The sequence below is a fragment of the Schistocerca gregaria genome, chromosome X (genome assembly GCF_023897955.1).
Source record: "Schistocerca gregaria isolate iqSchGreg1 chromosome X, iqSchGreg1.2, whole genome shotgun sequence".
Lineage (NCBI taxonomy): Eukaryota > Metazoa > Arthropoda > Insecta > Orthoptera > Acrididae > Schistocerca > Schistocerca gregaria.
The window spans coordinates 306,904,813-306,923,591 of record NC_064931.1 but is presented as its reverse complement, the minus strand read 5'-3'; the positions used below and the strand labels follow the sequence as shown (position 1 = coordinate 306,923,591).

Genomic DNA, 18,779 nt, shown 5'->3' with positions numbered 1-18,779 from the left:
TGTCACCCTTTCTTTGGAGTTACGTTTGTTGTAGGATTCTGTAATATGGTGTCATTAACCATGATGTAGTGCCAACCTGTGCATCTTCTAAAATGAAAGCATTACTGTTGTTCCGTCTTAGTATCTGGCATGCATTAGAGTTTCTCCATATTCTATCATCAAGGCCATGAAGCACTGACACTTGTAAACTTTTCACTGTATTCACATGTTCCCTTGACATTTATACTAGGAAAGCCCTTTCAGTTAACATATTCATCTCCATCTCCATGTACAGAGGGGTTCATGATTGGTATGTGCATGCGATAGAGAATCCTCACTGCACATGGAAACTGATACCTTGATAGTCTCTTAACTTTTGCTGTTTCTAGTTTGCATATGTTTCTGGGAAACTGAATCCACGAAAGTGCTTTTTGGATAACATGATGAACAGTATCTGAAAATGTCAGTGACGCAGTGGTCAGGTGTACACTTAAGTCTTCTCCTACACCAGTCTGAAAACCTGGGTCTGCTAAATAGTGCAAAAATGTTTTCACTCTCAATTTTTTTGAAAAGGCACCCCCACCCCTTTTTTCATGATTTTTGGGAAGAAAGTGATTCATGAGCCAGTTAATGTTTTCATTGTTGAACCTGTGTAAACTTCTACAGTTTCTCTCTTCAATATTTCTTTTGTGCTAAATATATATTTTTTTCCCTTTGGAGTACCATAATTTCTGCCATTTTTACTAAAAACATTGGTAAAACTTAGAACATTAACAGAACTAATCCAGCTCGAAGTATACTACACAGCTCATTTCAAAAAATTGAGAATGTTCTCGTCTTGTAAGAAACTTTTCTAGTTTTATTCATACGAAATTTGAGAATTTTCTGTGTGTTGAAAACTACCCCCCACCCTTTTACTCAACCTATCAACATTCTTATGTGAAATACATCCTCTGACTCACTTTATTCATGCAAGTGTGAGAATGTTTGCTGAAATTCTGAGTATGAAGTACTTTTTCCATTTTATTCATATGACCCTATGTTTTTCATAAAGTAAGGAAAATGGTGTAGGAAAGCAAGAATGTAGGCGTCTCAGTTTGTACATAAATGCGAAATACATGTGGGTATTGCACTTAACAATAAAGTGCAGCTCCAGCTTTCCTTCACCCAAGTCCAAAATTTTGCGCATATGTCGAATGATGCTTTTCTGTGGCTTCTCATTATAATTGAGGTGGAAATTTGAAAACAGGAAACTAATTACCAACGATGACATAACCTGAAAGAAGGCTAGCATTTACACTGCTTATTGGCTGCTGGAGAAATTTATGCTTGTTATTGTTTGCATTTCAATAGGTGATGTACAGGGTGTCCCAGAAAACACTGACAAGCTTCTGATTCACTGCTACACATCATTGTCTCCTGCACCTTGCTTTTGAATGTGCACCGGTTACAATGAGACCCATGTTAATATGTTGCATCTTGAAGCCCAGTTTAAAGGACCTGAGAGCAAGGCCCACGAAGGATTGAATATCCAGAAGTGTCTTAAACACAGGATTTGATGAGAAGGCACAGCACATGCTTACCAGTTTTGTAAAGTTTATGTGCAATTATTGGTGACTGTATATAGATAAGAGCGATTTGCATGTGTAAAGAGCATAAATGACACTGATGATGGGAGTAGTTTGAGGGGCCATCCACTTCGTTGCCCCAAGGTAGATCAGCTTAGCTGTCTAGCATGTGTCCTACCATGGAACTGATTTTCACATTTTGACCATATGCAGTGAGATTATTTGGGAAGGATGCAATGCATGACCTAATGGTGTGGCCCACGTATCATTTACAATCCAGGGTTGGAGCCAATTGCCGTCTTGCTGCCAAGGGTTACTTCAGAGCTACCGAAGAACATCAGTTGTACTACTGATTTACATTTCTTCAACTCTTTGTTGTTAAATTAATATTGTTGTTGTTGTTGTTGTGGTGGTGGTGGTGGTGGTGGTGGTGGTGGTGGTGGTGGTCTTCACTCTGAAGACTGGTTTGATGCTGAGACTGGTTTGATGCAGCTCTCCACACTACCCTATGCTATGCAAGCCTCTTCATCAGTAATTACTGCTTCCTACAGCCTTTTGACTCTATTTACTGTATTCATCTCGTGGCCTCCCTCTTAAATCCCCCCCCCCCCCCCCCAACACACACACACACACACACACACACACACACACACACACACACACACACACACACACACTACTTCCCTCCAGTACTAAATTGCTAAACCCTTCATGCCTCAGCTTGTGTCCTATCAACCAATCCCTTCTTTTGGTCAAGTTGTGCCACAAATTTCTTGTCTCCACAGTTCGATTCAGTACTTCCTCATTAGTCATGATCTACCCTTCTGATCTTCAGCACTCTTCTGTAGCACCACATTTGAGTAGCTTCTGTTCTGTTGTTGTGTAAATTGTTTATCATTCATGTTTCACTTCCGTATATGGTTACACTCCAGACAAATACCTTCAGAAAAGATTTCCTAACACCAAGTGTACATTCAGTGTTAAGAAATTTCTCTTCTCCAGAAATGCTTTTCTTGCCATTGTTAGTCTACATTTTATATCCTCTCTACTTTGGCCATCATCAGTTATTTTGCTGCCCAAATAGCAAAACTCCATCTGCTACATTTAGTGTCTCATTTCCTAAGCTAATTTCCTCAACATCACCTGATTTAATTCAACTACATTTCATTATCCTTGTTTTGCTTCTGTTGATTGTTATCTTATATCCTTCTTTCAAGACACTGTCCATTCCATTCGGCTGCTATTCAAAGTCCTTTGCTGTCTCTGATAAAATTACAGTGTCATCAGCAAACCTCACAGTTTCTGTCTTCTCCCTGCTTTAATGCTGACTCCAAATTTATCTTTTGTTTCTCTATCTTCTTGGATAATTCATACAGGCAGTGCTGCCTAGTGTGTTCCTACATTTCTCCAAAATCCAAACTGATCTTCCACAAGGTTGGGTTCTACCAGTTTTTCCATTCTTCTGTAAATAATTCATGTTAGTATTTTGCAAACATGACTTATTAAACTGATAGTTTGATAATTTTCACACCTGTCGGCAACTGCTTTCTATGGAAATGGAATTATTACATTCTTCTTTAAGTTTGAGGGTGTTTACTGTCACATACATCTTGCACACCAGAAAGAAGAGTTTTTTGATGGCTGGCCCTTCCATGGAGGTCTTGCAGTGCTGTGACAAATTCCTCTCACAGTATCATATCTCCTATCTCATTTTCATCTATGTCCACTTCCCTTTCTATAGTATTGCTTTCAAGTTCTCCTTCCCTGTATAATCAGTGCCTTGCAGAGTAGCTGTGCGGTCTGAGGCACCTAGCCACTGTTCACTTGGCTTCCCTCCATCAGAGGTTCGAGTTCTCCCTTACGCATGAGTGTGTATGTTGTCTTTACCATAAGTTAGTTTAAGTTACATTAAGTTGTGTGTAAGCCTAGGGACCGATGACCTCAGCAGTTTGGTCCCATAGGAATGTACCACAAATTTCCAAATTTCCTTGTACAGACCCTCTATATACACCTTCCACCTCACAGCTTTCCCTTCTTTGCAGAGGACACATTTTCCAACTGAGCTGTTGATATTCAGACAGCTCCTTCTCTGTTCTTCAGAGGCCTCTTTAATTTCCCTGTAAGCAGTATCCGTCTTTTTTTTGTAGTGAAACATGCTTCTAAATTCTTATATTCCTCTTCTAGCCCTTACTGTTTAGCCATTTCGCGTTTCCTGTCAATCTCATTTTTAGACATTTGTATTCCCTTTTGCTTGCTTTATTTGGTGCATTTTTATATTTTCTCCTTTCATCACTTAGTATGTTGTGTGTTGTCCAAGGATTTCTACTAAGTCTTGCCTTTTTAACTGTTTTATCCTCTGCTGCCTTCACTATTTGCTCTCTTAAAGCTACCCATTTGGCTTCCACTGTACTCCTTTCCAATGTTCTAGTCATCTGTTGCGTAATGCTCCCTCTGAAACTCCTAACAACCTCGGGTTCTTTCAATTTATGCAGGTCCCAACCTCTTAATTGTCTACCTTTTTGCAATTTCTTCAGTTTTAATCTACAGTTCATAACCAATAAACTGCAGTCAAAGTCCACATCTGCCCTGGAAATATGTTACAGTTTACGATCTGGTTCCTAAATCTCTGTCTAACCATTACATATTCAGTACGAAACCGTCCAGTGTTTCCTAGTCCATTCCACGTATACAGCCTTCTTTTATGATTCTTAAACCACCATGAGTTTTTGGCAATTAAATTATGGTCTGTGCAACATTGTACCAGGTGGCTTCCTCTTTCATTCCTGTCCCCCAGTCCGTATTAATCTACTATTTTTGCGTCTCTTCCTTTCCTTCTAGCAAATTCCAGTCCTCCATCAGAATTAAATTTTCGTCTCCTTTCACTATCTAAATAATTTCTTTTACCTCATCATACATTTCTTCAATCTCTTCATCTGTGGAGCTAGTTGACGTGTAAACTTGGGTTACTGTGGTAGGTGTGGGCTTCGTGTCTATCTTGGCTACAATAACGCATTCAATATGATGTTCATTTTAGCTTACCTGCATTCCTATTTCCACTCCTGCATTATTCCTATTTGACTTTGTATTTATAACCCTGTGTTCACCTGATCTAAAGTCTTGGTCCTCCTGCCACCATACTTCACTAATTCCCACGATATACAACTTCAACCCATCCATTTTCTTTTTTAAATTTTCTAACTTACCTGCCTGATTAAGGAATTTAACATTTCACACTCCAATCCTTAGAATGCCAGGTTTTTTTTCTCCCTGATGACATCATCATCCTGAGTAGCCCCCCCCCTCCCAGAGGTCCAAATGGGGGACTATTTTACTTCTGGAATATTTTACTCAAGAGAATGCCATCATCATTTAACCCCTACAGTAGAGCTGCATGCCCTCAGGAAAAATCATTTAACCATACAGTAGAGCTTCATGCACTTCGGAAAAATTACAGCTGTTGTTTCCAGTCACTTTGTCATTCACAGTACCCGCACAGCAGGGCCGTTTTGGTTGATGCTACAAGCCAGACTGTTGCTCCTGCAACTACAGAAAAAACTGCTGCCCCTGTTTCAAGAACCACACATTTGTCTTGCTTGTCAACGGACACCCCCTCCATTGTGGTTGCACCTATGGTGCAGCTATCTATATCACTAAGGCACGTAAGCCACGCATCCAATGGCAAGTTCCATGGTTTTTGCGAGAATATCATAGTTATATGGTAATTTATTTATTTATAGTATGATGACAGAAATATAGACAATTACATATGACAAATATATACATTTCTAAACAGGTGCATACAATCACAAGTTAGTAACGAGTTCATAGCTGTAAGCCCAGGTTGGAAATCTGAGCAGAAGCTTCTGCAGACAAATTGTGAAGTCTTTCATTGATAATTTGAGTGCTCTGAGGGAACATTCAAACATTACATGATGTACTGTTTGCTGCTCTTCACTACGGTCACATTGAGTGGAAGACTTCTATCCACACTGATGAAACATCTGCCCTGGTCAGTTATGATCCAATTCAGTATGCACCTATGTTGTCGAGGTAGATGAAAACCTGCTGATTGCCCCCAGATAGTTTTGATTAATGTGTTGCTTCATGGAAGATTGCTCCTGCCACTGATTTTTCCAGGCTTCTTGCATGTTGAAGTTAATTTTCTGCAGGCTGATTTCTGTGTGCCACAATGGTGTTCTAGACCTCAGTTGCTGGGTTTCTGAAGATGAAATTTCTAAATGAATTGGTAAGTCTAGATTGTTTATGTGCTAACAATCGGATGGGTCTGAACTGTGAGGAGCTTTTGACTACTGGGTTGTATGTCCTGAGGGTGCCCTCAGGATATGTTTACAAATTACTTTTAAATATTTGATATTTGTGTATATATTACTTCTCTCTCTCTCTCTCTCTCTCTCTCTCTCTCTCTCTCTCTCTCTCTCTCTCTCTCACACCTCCCCTCCCCTCCCCTCCCCTCCCCTCCCCTCCCCTTCCCTCCCCTTCAGTCATGCAGCCAATAGATTTCTTGAGCCATCATCTGTGGTCGATTGGGATGTCATTTCAAGGTATGGCTGGCAGTGGAAGACATTCTGGGGGACCAATGGACTGGCCTCCCCCCCTCCCTCCCCCTTTTTTTCTTCCCCCCCCCCCCCCCCCCAATATGTTTCAGGTACATTTATTGCTGATAACGATCTTGAGCCGGCTGCAATTGCTTGCCCTGTTGCAGAGGAAGCCTCATAGCCTGCAAGGTACAAGCAGTCACAGAGATTGGGATTATTGGTATTTCGGCACACCAGTGCAAGGCGCGTGATATAGTTGTCAAAGGGGGAAAGAAATTTTGTGTGCACTCGGTTTGCATACCGGGTGAGTCATCTCAGATGTGTACTTGGTAGTTTCGGATGCTATGCAGAGCACAGGGTGCAGCCAACAGTAGGTAGTTGCTCATATCAATACTGAGGCGTGTCAATTAGGATTGGAAGAGATTCTCTCTGGCTTCTGGTGGCTCTCTGGAGTGATAAAGACAGCCAATTTTGCTTGCAATATGCATGCAGAGCTCACCATCTTTAGCGTCGTTGACAGGACTGGCAGTGCGCCTTTAGCACAGAGCTGAGTGAAAGTCTGAATCAGCAGATGCGAAGTTTCTGTGACCATGCAGGCTGCATCTTCCTTTACTTGCACCATGGAATGTAGAGATATTGGGATCTGCTTCATGGATTAAGAGTCCATTCACACAGGAGGCAGCTAATTGAGGTAGTGGGGGCTGTGTGGTGTGAGCTGGGCAATTTCTTAGGGTAGCGGGTCTCAGGAAAGTAAAAATGAGTGTTCAGTTTCAAAGGGTGCAGGTCAAACACAGAACAATGGTAGACCTAAGAAACATTTGTATTGTACTCAAATAACTTACGGGTTTGCTGTTGGGTGACGTCGTCGACCACCACCGATATTTCGACAGGAACACACCCTGCCATTCTCAAGGCACAAATGCAAGGAGGAAGCAATGTGCAAGGGAATTTAATATCTCGGTTTACAGAGGAGAAACAAGGAAGATACCACACACTGAACAAGTAACCACAGAGTCAACACACAACCAAAGGTAACCAACATCAGAAATATCGATGGTGACTATTAATCAACAGGTGAAGTAGCACTAATTCTGTCCCTCTGTTTTTTGATGAGAGACAGAGCCACATTCCAAGCAGCATTTAAACAAAATCCACCATCTCTGTTTATAATGTTGCTTGATAGTTTGATTTCAACAGCTTCCTTAATAACACTATCCCAATAGCTGGCAGTGCAAGCCAGAATCTCTGTGTTGTTGTTTTCCATAGGATGACCGGTGTCAAGGCAATGTTCTGCAATAGCAGATTTGCTCAGCTGTTGTAAGCGTTTGTGACGCTTGTGTTCAATACACTGGTGTTCCACAGTCCTGATTGACCAATATATGACGTAAATTTGAAAGGTCAGTGTTTGTAGAAATATGATAATAACTTCTTTGTTTCCATAAAAACTTAAAAAGGCAGCCTTCATATTCATATTCTTCTGAACACACCCACATACACTGTACATATGAATATGGAGGCCAACTGTCATGAATGATTACCTTGCAACAATGTATGTGGTGAAACAAGTGCAGCAAGTTCTATTCCCAGCCAGGGTCAGGGATTTTCTCTGCCCTGTGATGACTGGGTGTTGTGTGATATCCTTAGGTTAGTTAGGTTTAAGTAGTTCTAAGTTCTAGGGGACTGATGACCATAGATGTTAAGTCCCATAGTGCTCAGAGCCATTTGAACCATTTTTTTGAAGTGCAGCAATGTTGTGGGGGAATGGGATGGATAAGTTGCCAGGTATAATGATATGAAAGAAAAAAAAGGAAGATGGTTCACACAGGTGCAGGCAGAGGTAGTTGCATGTTGCATTAATTGATATGTGATTGGGCTGTTTTCACATTTGGCCGAGCCACTGACCTAGTAGGATAACAATTGACTGATGTAGGCTAACATGTGCTCAGTGAAAACATAGGACACATTTTGCACATGAGTCTTCATGCATGACAAAATATCCCAAGCAGAAACATTATAAATAATAACCTATACATTTTGTAGTTTGGACGGCTGGCGAATAACCACTTTGGGAAGGGTGTGAAGGATTTTAGGAAATGTATCCTTCATTTCCTAGTATGAAGAAGGTAAGTGAAGCACTGGTGGTAGAAGTGGTTGTCATTCCAACCCGTTATGTATCTAATGAAGTTGATGATGCTTTGTGGCTGGTTTGCAGGTGTGGTTGGAACATTTTCATTCCATATGCGAGTGCAGGCTTTCTCGTCGAATTTCATATATGAAGTCTTTACAGGTTGTCAGCCGAGTAGCATCGTCGTCTCGTAGCAACATTTCGATGGCATGCGTCTCCATCATCTTCAGGCAAAGTGTCGGGATATCGTCAGTCGCGGGCTTATATCTCTGCTGGACCACTCTCCGCTTCCCACAGCCAGCCAGTCACGTGCCCGCAGAATTGCCCGATGCGCCTAGATCGGCCAGTGGTGGAGGGGACGCGTGCGCGGGGATCGAGTCCTGGCGTCCGTCTCTGTCTGCTCCGTCCGCAGCCCTTGGTGGAACGGAACGTTCTACTCTCATTTTTGTGATTGCAGGCTCCCAGGCTGTGCTGAGATGGTACCCACTGTCGCGGTTGATTAGGTTGTCATGTAACTTTATTTCTATGGACTCTTTGATTACTGAGTCCCAAAATCCACTTGTACTGCATATTTTCTTTGTGTCCTCGAAATCGAAGGTGTGCTTCTCATAAATGCTATGTTCCGCCACAGCATATTTGTTGGTTTGACCCAAGCGTACATGCCTAATGTGTTCACTGCGGCACTGTGAGATGCAACGCTGCGTCGTCTGTCCTATATATTGCATCCCACATTCGCATTTGATGTTGTACACACTTGATGCCGTCAGACCAAGTGGATCCTTGGTTGAATCAAGAAGGTCTTTGATTTTTCCTGCTGTGCGGAAAACTGTCTTCACTTTATGTTTCTTGAGAATTCTCGCGATCTTGGATGTCGGAGGACCCGCATATGGCAAGAACGCACAGCCAATTGCTTCGTCTTCATCCGGTCTCTCTTCTTGTGGTCGGTCTTTAGAGCTCTCATTATATCCATTTTTCTTGAAGGTGTCCTTTAGGTGTTGCAATTCCTGTGGCAAACTTTTCTTATTGCAGATGGACCTTGCCCTGTGCACTAAGGTGTTGAGTACAGCATTGCGTTGCGCAGGGTGGTGGCAGCTATTGGCGTTAAGATAGAGGTCCGTGTGTGTTTTCTTTCTATACACTGCGTGTCCCAGTGTGCCGTCCATGTGTGATCAGGATATCCAGTAAGGGTAATCTTCTGTTCTCTTCTATCTCCATGGTAAATTTGATATTCCATGTATGCTGTTGAGGTGTTTATGGAACTCTAGCAGTTTGTCCCTGCCATGTGGCCAAACTACAAAGGTATCGTCAACGTACCTGTAGAAGACTTTTGGCTTGTGTTTAGCAGTGTCCAGTGCTAGCTTTTTGAAGTGCTCCATGTATAGATTGGCTATGCCTGGTGCTAGGGGGGAGCCCATAGTTACACTATCCATCTGTTCGTAGAACTTCCCACCACACTTGAAATAGACGGTGGTTATACCATGGCGAAAGAGCTTGATGATATCCGCCTGAAAGTGTTCTTCGAGTAAAGCCAGGGAGTCTTCTATTGGTACTCGTGTGTATAAGGATGTCACATCGAAGCTGACTAGTAGGTCTTCATTTTTCAGCCACATTCCCTGTAGTACTTTAACAAACTCAGCCAAGTTTTTCACATGGTGCGAACCATAACCCACCAAGGGTTTTAGCATCTGTGATAAATGCTTAGCAACACCATATGTCGGCAAGCTAATAGTGTTTAAAATAGGTCGTAATGGGATATATTGCATCCAACATTCGAATCCAATCTTGTACACACCTGGTGCTGTCAGACCTAGTGAATCCTTGGTTGAACCGAGAAGGGCTTTGATTTTTCCTGCTGCACAGAAAATAGTCATCACTTTGTTTCTTGAGAATTCTCACGATCTTGGACATCGGAGGACCCGCATATGGCAAGAATGCACACCCCATTGCTTCGTCTTCATCCGGTCTCTCTTCTCTCAAGAAACATAAGGTGAAGACTGTTTTCCGCGCAGCAGGAAAAATCAAAGACCTTCTTGGTTCAACCAAGGATCCACTAGGTCTGACGGCACCAGGTGTGTACAACATCAAATGCGAATGTGGGATGCAATATATAGGACAGACGCAGCGTTGCATCTCACAGCGCAGCAGTGAACACATTAGGCATGTGCGCTTGGGTCAAACCAACAAATATGCTGTGGCGGAACATAGTATTGATGAGAAACACACCTTTGATTTCGAGGACACAAAGAAAATATGCAGTACAAGTGGATTTTGGGACTCAGTAATCAAAGAGTCCATAGAAATAAAGTTACATGACAACCTAATCAACCGCGACAGTGGGTACCATCTCAGCACAGACTGGGAGCCTGCAATCATGTAAATGAGTAGAACATTCCGTTCCACCAAGGGCCGCGAACGGAGAGCTGACAGAGACGGACGCCAGGACTCGATCCACCACCACCACCACCACCACCACCACCACCGGCCGATCCAGGCACATCAGGCGATTCCACGGGCGCGTGATTGGCCTGCTGCGGGAAGCAGTGTGTGGTCCAGCAGAGATACAATCCCGCGACCGACGATATCTCTACACTTAGCCTGAAGATGATGGAGATGCATTTCATCGAAACGTTGCTACGAGACGACGATGCTACTCGGCTGCAACCCCCGAAAACTTCATATATTTTCATTTCATTTTGCCATACCATTATTCCAGTTCATTTCAGCACACTTCTGTAAATTGCCCCCATTAATATTTTGCATTTTTTTCTGTATTGCAATAGCTGACAGGAATACTTATTTCCCAGGTTCATTGATTGAATGAACACCATGAAACATTTTCACATGAAAGGAGAATATTTGCTGTATTACTGGTTCTTCCTTCTTATTGTTTTGTAGCACTAATCTTTTGTAATCACTACATTGTCTTTTTCACTTCATCAGTCATTAGTTACCATGTTCTTTGAGGTAATTATTAACATATCCTTTTTTAGGTATCGCTCATTGCTTTATCTGTCTACACCAGTTCAGAAACAATATTTAATATTTGTGGTCATAGGGATCCAGACAAACAAGTTAACTGTTGGATGGTGTGGGGTAATGCATGGGTTGTATATAGTGTTCTATAATCTTCATCTGCCCCCAGGGTGCTGTCAGATTGGAAGAATTTGAAAGATCTTGGGCAGTTACCACCTCTCAAAATGTGGAAAGCAAAGATTTTGCAGTAGAAGAGATTTGTTTCACAGTATCGAAGATGAAGTGCTCATAGCTCTTAAGGTATGGATTTTAAGGCCAATGTTTACTAGATTTCTTTTGCTTTCAATAATCATTCCTATTGTATCCCTGAATAATTGACCATTCCTCGTGAGCACACAGTATAGCACACTTCAGCATGCTCATATAAATTCATAAAATTGTAGTTGCTACCTCACCTTCCTCTAATAATACAAACCTTTCCGAATGATTTGTGTTTCTTATTGAGTTTGCGATGTCCTGTTGCTACTTTAAGGAGACTGAAGTGCATGGAGAATTACTTTCTTTGCTAGTATCAACAGCCTTGTGTTCACAATAAAAAGTACTGTTGACTGCTCTCTATTTGTAGGCATTCTTCCTCCTTCTTCAGCATGACAGGGATACTGATTACAGGTGCTGATTAGAGACAGGAAGAATTAACATAAAACAAAGGCTGCAAGTTTTCACCAGAAAAAACTTGTACATAGATTTTAACTGTCTGCACTACTTTTTTGTTTCACTTACTTTGTCTGAATGAAGGTCATTTAATTGTTTTAAATTTCAGTAATGATTTGGCCTTTGTGTTTTTGAACAAATGTACCACATTTTCAAATCTCCATTATGTTAAGTGCTTTCACACGTGTTTTGAAGCCTTCATATTCTTAGCAGAGAAAGAGTAATAGGTCTAAACTACTGGTATTTTACATGGCATTTCTTTCTTCTCCCTCCACAACTATAAAACATGAGGACTATTTTAATATGCAGCATAGCTGTTACAGATTACATTGAAGAACAAGGAACACAGAACTGTTAGTATTTAGGAGTAAAGGAGACCACTCACCAAATAGTAGAGGTGCTGAGACATCAAGAGGCACATACAAGAGAGAATGAAAACTTACACACACACATGTGCACCTACATTGTGCTGCCCAGACACACAATGCCAGGATTGTAGTTCAGCAGGTGGACTGGAAGTAGGGATGGTGTCGGGTGGGATAGGAAGAGGGAGAAAGAGGTGGGAGGAGGGGTTGGGGACATGTAGCTAAGGGCTTGAGGGGCAGCAGGGCTGCAACATGTGAATGCGGTAGGGAGGTGTGGCAGATGCACGTAACACAATGCTACTGAAGCCGGTGAGATGAGGCATACGGTGAAGATGATATGAAACCATGGATTGTGAGGGGATGACAGAACAGTGGGAGGGGAACTGTTGGGTCAAGGTTGTGAGGACAGTGGATTAGTGGACACTTTTTGAGGTTAGGAGGATTACAGGAACGAAGGATGTGTTTCAGAGAACTTCCATAGTTCAGAAAAGCTGGTGTTAGGGAGAAGACTCCAGATGGCGCCATTGAATTTAAGCATGTTGTGCCCTGATGCGTGTTGTGCCACTGGATGGTCAACTTTGTTCTTGGCCACAGTTTGGCAGTGGCCTTTCATTCTAATGGACAGCAGGATGGTGGGCATGTACACATAAAATGCTGCACAGTGATGGGACAGTCATCCTGGTGGGCAGCTGGTTGGTGGTCATTTCCACATAAAATGCTGTGCAGTGATTGCACCACAGATATGGATGTTTTCACAGTGATAGGATAGGACATGCCTGCGACTGTATTGAAGTGGGATGCACTAGACTGGATGAATTGAGCAGGTCTTGCACCTGGATCTTCCACAGAGATAAGACCCATGTGGCAAGGAATTGGGAGTGGCATAGAGACGGACCAGTATGTTGTCAGTTGCGTGGGCAATGACATACCACTTTAGAAAGGGTTGGAAGAATCTCAGGTAGGATGCCCCTCATTTCCATATATGATCATAGATAATCAAAACCATGGTACAGGTTATGGTTCAGTTGTTCCAGTCCAGGGTGATATGGGTGCTAAGGGGGGGGGGGGGGGGGGTGAAATGAGTTCTCCTTACTGCTGTGTATGTTTCATTCACTCTTTAGTGTTGTTTTTGCTCCATTGCCACATAGTGTCACCATACATGATTTGCATAAAGTAATAAAAATGTAGCCAGGCAGTACACTTGTGCCCTCCTGACTTTGCAGTGGAAGATTTGACACTGTTAATTTGCAATTTTTGTTTGTGATTTTCACCATGAATATTCCACATCGCAGCACTTTAAAAAATAATTAAATGTGTCAAAAACATAAATTCTAAACTATGTTGGTTCCTATCCATTTTTAGATAGCAGCCACAGCCTCATTAATAATAGGCATGGCTGTGTAGCATCATAGAGGCTGTAACATTGATGATGTGTCATAGACAGCTCTTACAAACAGTGACTTCATACTGTCTTGTTGTCCCATATTATTATGCCATAAATAAAGTGAAACAATAGGACTAATCAGTTAAGTATTGTAAAACCAGATACCATTCTTTAACAAGTTGAACAAGACTGTTAAAAAGTGTCACAGTATATTAACTCATTTATGAAGTTTTTTTCAACCTTCAGCCACAGAAAACAACAGCAATGTTCATTAATATAATAATAGAAGAAGAAATTACTTATGGTATTCATCTCTCAACCATAGACAGTAACAGAAAGGAGTAAGATGTTCAGCTACAAAAATCTTTGATCGTCAACCAAGTGATAAATAAGGAGAAGTTGCAATTACAATACATGGAACAGGCAGATAACTAAACTGAAATAAGGCTATTTCTCCTTTCCATCATTGATGGGTCTGTGGAGATCACAGTCTTACAACTAATTAGGAAAAAAATTGCCTCAGACTGTAATTAAATGGCCTTAATTTGATTATACCATGATTGATATTGACGCTTCTAGCCTTATCCTCATATTTACTTGTTTGCAATAGAAATGTACAGTAAATGAGTGCAGTACATAATGTAATAATATTATGTATGGTTTATGTGCTAAAGAACTTGTTATAAAACAAGTTACAGTTCTTTAATATAAGGCACAAGGACTTAAAAGTTCCAAGACACTATGGGAACTCTATGCTCTTAAGATGTTAGAAGCTTCTGCCTAATACCTCCATGCAATGATTCACATACAACTCTTATTTACCGAATGGTATTATGTCACATATCGCACACCACAGTTGAAGATGTCTCCGTCTACTGGAAATATCTGGTATGGAGGCAATTCCTTTGTTTTGTGTGCACCTATTGACAACCCAATGCTTCTGCTTTTTGGTGAGTGATCTCCTTTAATCCAAAAGCATTTACATTCTACAATAACTTCCTACAACAAAGTACTGTATGAGATTGAGATGATGCATGTTCCATAGATCATTTGCACAATTTTTACTGAAATCGTGTGCAGTGATTCAGTTTAGAGGCTATGTATGTATGATTTGTTTATAAGTATGTTGACATCCTGGCCATTTGCAGATCACTAAACAGCACATTGTTAAATTTAATAAGAATTAACATATTAGTCTTTAACACTACTCATGTAACTAGTGACACGCTTCCGTTTTTCAACTGCACATGCTACAAGTTTTAATTAAAATTCTGTCCACAAAATGGGGTGGGTTGTCCAGAACAAATTGTTTAAGGCTAAATTTAAAATTTACTTTCCTACCTGTCAGCATGTTTTGTGTTAGTGGGCAAATGATCATATATTTTTGTGGCTGCATATTGAACTACTAACAGCCACTTTTTGTCTTTGTTAATAGGTACCAACAGTTAGTTTCCCTCTATGTTGTGTACTGTGTGTCATTGTCTAGTATGGCAAGTATTTCAGTTCAGGCTTTTGTAATGATCCCACTCAATAAATTTTTGCATTAATTATATATTTGTTTATTTTCCAGTGATCCTACAGTACCTTCGGGTATCCAAGAAGAAAATGGCATTCAATTTCAATATAAAGTTTATGAAAATACAGAATATGTCTCTATTAAAAACATTTAGAAGTAAACTAATTCCACCAACTATTGGAAAACTATATATTATTTCTTCATGTAGTTTTAGTTTCATGCAAGTGGTGGAAAAATATGAACACATGGCAAAGAAAGAATGAAAAAAAGTATGATTGTGCTGATAGAAATATCTTTGACAATACAATGAGAAAACTTGATGTAATTGTAAAAACATGTGACATTAAGAAATATATGCAAATTAAATTACACTGGTCTTGTTCATAAAGTGATCCTGTTTTAAATTATTATACATGTAATGTGTGTAATAATTATTTAAATCATATTTATAATGCTTAAATGACTTACTGTTAATAACATAGTTATTGACAAAAATTACCGATTTTTATGATTTAATTCAGCACAGTTTCATTTCTTAACATACGTGACGAATTTCATTAAATTCATTTGTAGTACTTAAAATCACCAGACATAGATTTTAACTGTGGAAGAAGTTGACACAGACAGAAGCAAAAATCTGTCATATTTTGAGTAATTTGGTGCTGTATATTAATTTCAGTTGTATTTAAATACAGTTTTCATTTGTCATTTCATCTTCATTATTTCATCCTCATGGCTGCATTCATTTCATTTCAGTACAGTTCACACTGTTAATCTGGTCCAGTCCTATGTGTTCCATTAGCCGCCTCCTTAATGTGACGGTGTGCTGGGACTTTTGTGCTGTTGTTTCTAATGGACAGCTCTAGGCAAAATTGGTAGTTTGGAGATGGTTACGTACTGTCTAGGGTGGCACAGGCCTCCCAGTTGTCTCCAATAAGGCAGTGTACAGCTCTGCTGCCTCCACCTTGAGACACCTACAATTCATATTTTTTGGGTAGAGGTCATTATGAGACAGTCTTCAATATTTTGCCTCTCAGGGTATGTGCTCAATATCTGAGTAATGTTGCTGTTATGTATGGCCACTTTAGTGGGTAACAACTGTACTTACCATAAAGTGACAATGTGCTTGTGGTGAAAGTTAAATGACTGTTGAAGATATATTGACAGACTGAACAATCTACACAAGCGACACTGTCCTGTTCACTCTGTCCAGTTCATGATTGTAGACATGGCTTGCCCTCCTGAGTAGCACTGAGAATATGGATATATTTTTACCTCCTTTACACAGGTAGCTACACAAAGTGATTTCCTGTGGTCAAAAATATTGAGAAAGAAGATTCTGAGTAAAAAAAAAAAAAAAAAAAAAAAAAAAAAAAAAAAAAAAAAAAAAAAAAAAAACCTCACAGCTATGCATTATCATGAGAGTGGGGCAGAACCGTGATGGGCAATTTGTATACACATTAGGTGGTGGGTGTTGCTCAGAGTAGAAGCTGATCAACTTCCACAAAACTTCTATTTTAATGTAGTTTATTAGTATCTAATGGTTTTTTTATGGTTTGGGGCAATTGCTTGAAAAAATGTTTTCTTGAATAATACATGCTGTATATTCAAAATAAGTGCCTTTATGCACAATATTTTTTTATTTCTTGTTTTTAATATGAGAAGTGAGTTGTTAACGAATAACTATACCAAGAAGCAGCAGTTAATGTGCCAAGTCCTTTGAACATGTGTCTGTAAAATGTTTTCAATTTCATATCAGAAATGAATGATTTTGAACTCTTGTGATCTTTAGTTTTGCTTGGGGTGTTACATCAAAATTTGAAACAGCATGAGATATAATGAATGTAACCAAATTATTTGTTTAGGTACTTCAGCATTTCTATGATATAATCCTCCCAACCAAATTTATTATCAAGCTGTAATCTCAGGTATATAAATTTGTTAACTTCTTCTATAACCATGTCCTCGTAATTCATTTGTATGATTGGGGAAAATCTCATTAAGCAGACTACACAATGCCTATGACGATTTCATGAACAGCTCTTTCTAAAGTTGCACCCAACTTACTATTTTCCAGAATGTAATGTCCTAGTATTTAGCAAAGTAACCAGTGAAATATAAAAAAGAGAATGCAATATTTCAAAGGTGGAACCTGATGGGACATGGGGGATAATACACTCCTGGAAATTGAATAAGAACACTGTGAATTCATTGTCCCAGGAAGGGGAAACTTTATTGACACATTCCTGGGGTCAGATACATCACATGATCACACTGACAGAACCACAGGCACATAGACACAGGCAACAGAGCATGCACAATGTCGGCACTAGTACAGTGTATATCCACCTTTCGCAGCAATGCAGGCTGCTATTCTCCCATGGAGACGATCGTAGAGATGCTGGATGTAGTCCTGTGGAACGGCTTGCCATGCCATTTCCACCTGGCGCCTCAGTTGGACCAGCGTTCGTGCTGGACGTGCAGACCGCGTGAGACGACGCTTCGTCCAGTCCCAAACATGCTCAATGGGGGAAAGATCCGGAGATCTTGCTGGCCAGGGTAGTTGACTTACACCTTCTAGAGCACGTTGGGTGGCACGGGATACATGCGGACGTGCATTGTCCTGTTGGAACAGCAAGTTCCCTTGCCGGTCTAGGAATGGTAGAACGATGGGTTCGATGACGGTTTGGATGTACTGTGCACTATTCAGTGTCCCCTCGACGATCACCAGAGGTGTACGGCCAGTCTAGGAGATCGCTCCCCACACCATGATGCCGGGTGTTGGCCCTGTGTGCCTCGGTCGTATGCAGTCCTGATTGTGGCGCTCACCTGCACGGCGCCAAACAAGCATACAACCATCATTGGCACCAAGGCAGAAGCGACTCTCATCGCTGAAGACGACACGTCTCCATTCGTCCCTCCATTCACGCCTGTCGCGACACCACTGGAGGCGGGCTGCACGATGTTGGGGCGTGAGCGGAAGACGGCCTAACGGTGTGCGGGACCGTAGCCCAGCTTCAGGGAGACGGTTGCGAATGGTCCTCGCCGATACCCCAGGAGCAACAGTGTCCCTAATTTGCTGGGAAGTGGCGGTGTGGTCCCCTACGGCACTGCGTAGGATCCTACGGTTTTGGCGTGCATCCGTGCGTCGCTGCGGCCCGGTCCCAGGTCGACGGGCACGTGCACCTTCCGCCGACCACTGGCGACAACATCGATGTACTGTGGAGACCTCACGCCCCACGTGTTGAGCAATTCGGCGGTACGTCCACCCGGCCTCCCGCATGCCCACTATACGCCCTCGCTCAAAGTCCGTCAACTGCACATACGGTTCATGTCCATGCTGTCACGGCATGCTACCAGTGTTAAAGACTGCGATGGAGCTCCGTATGCCATGGCAAACTGGCTGACACTGACGGCGGCGGTGCACAAATGCTGCGCAGCTAGCACTATTCGACTGCCAACACCGCGGTTCCTGGTGTGTCCGCTGTGCCGTGTGTGTGGTCATTGCTTGTACAGCCCTCTCGCAGTGTCCGGAGCAAGTATGGTGGGTCTGACACACCGGTGTCAATGTGTTCTTTTTTCCATTTCCAGGATTGTACTTG

General features: G+C 41.5%; 1 protein-coding gene across 3 annotated transcripts in view; it reads left to right on the top strand.

The window, feature by feature from the left end:
* LOC126297511 (dihydrofolate reductase-like) overlaps nt 1–15,548 on the top strand; it is a 119,564-nt gene extending 104,016 nt beyond the window's left edge. For 2 of the 3 annotated variants that reach the window (XM_049988396.1, XM_049988394.1), the window contains exon 5: nt 15,232–15,548. In XM_049988396.1, coding sequence (XP_049844353.1) covers nt 15,232–15,331 — 100 coding nt within the window. In that variant the 3' untranslated portion in view covers nt 15,332–15,548. Of the gene's footprint in view, nt 1–11,370; nt 11,502–15,231 lie in introns of all 3 variants that reach the window. The other variant, XM_049988395.1, reaches the window with a different exon arrangement.
* Nucleotides 15,549–18,779: the final 3,231 nt, after the last annotated feature.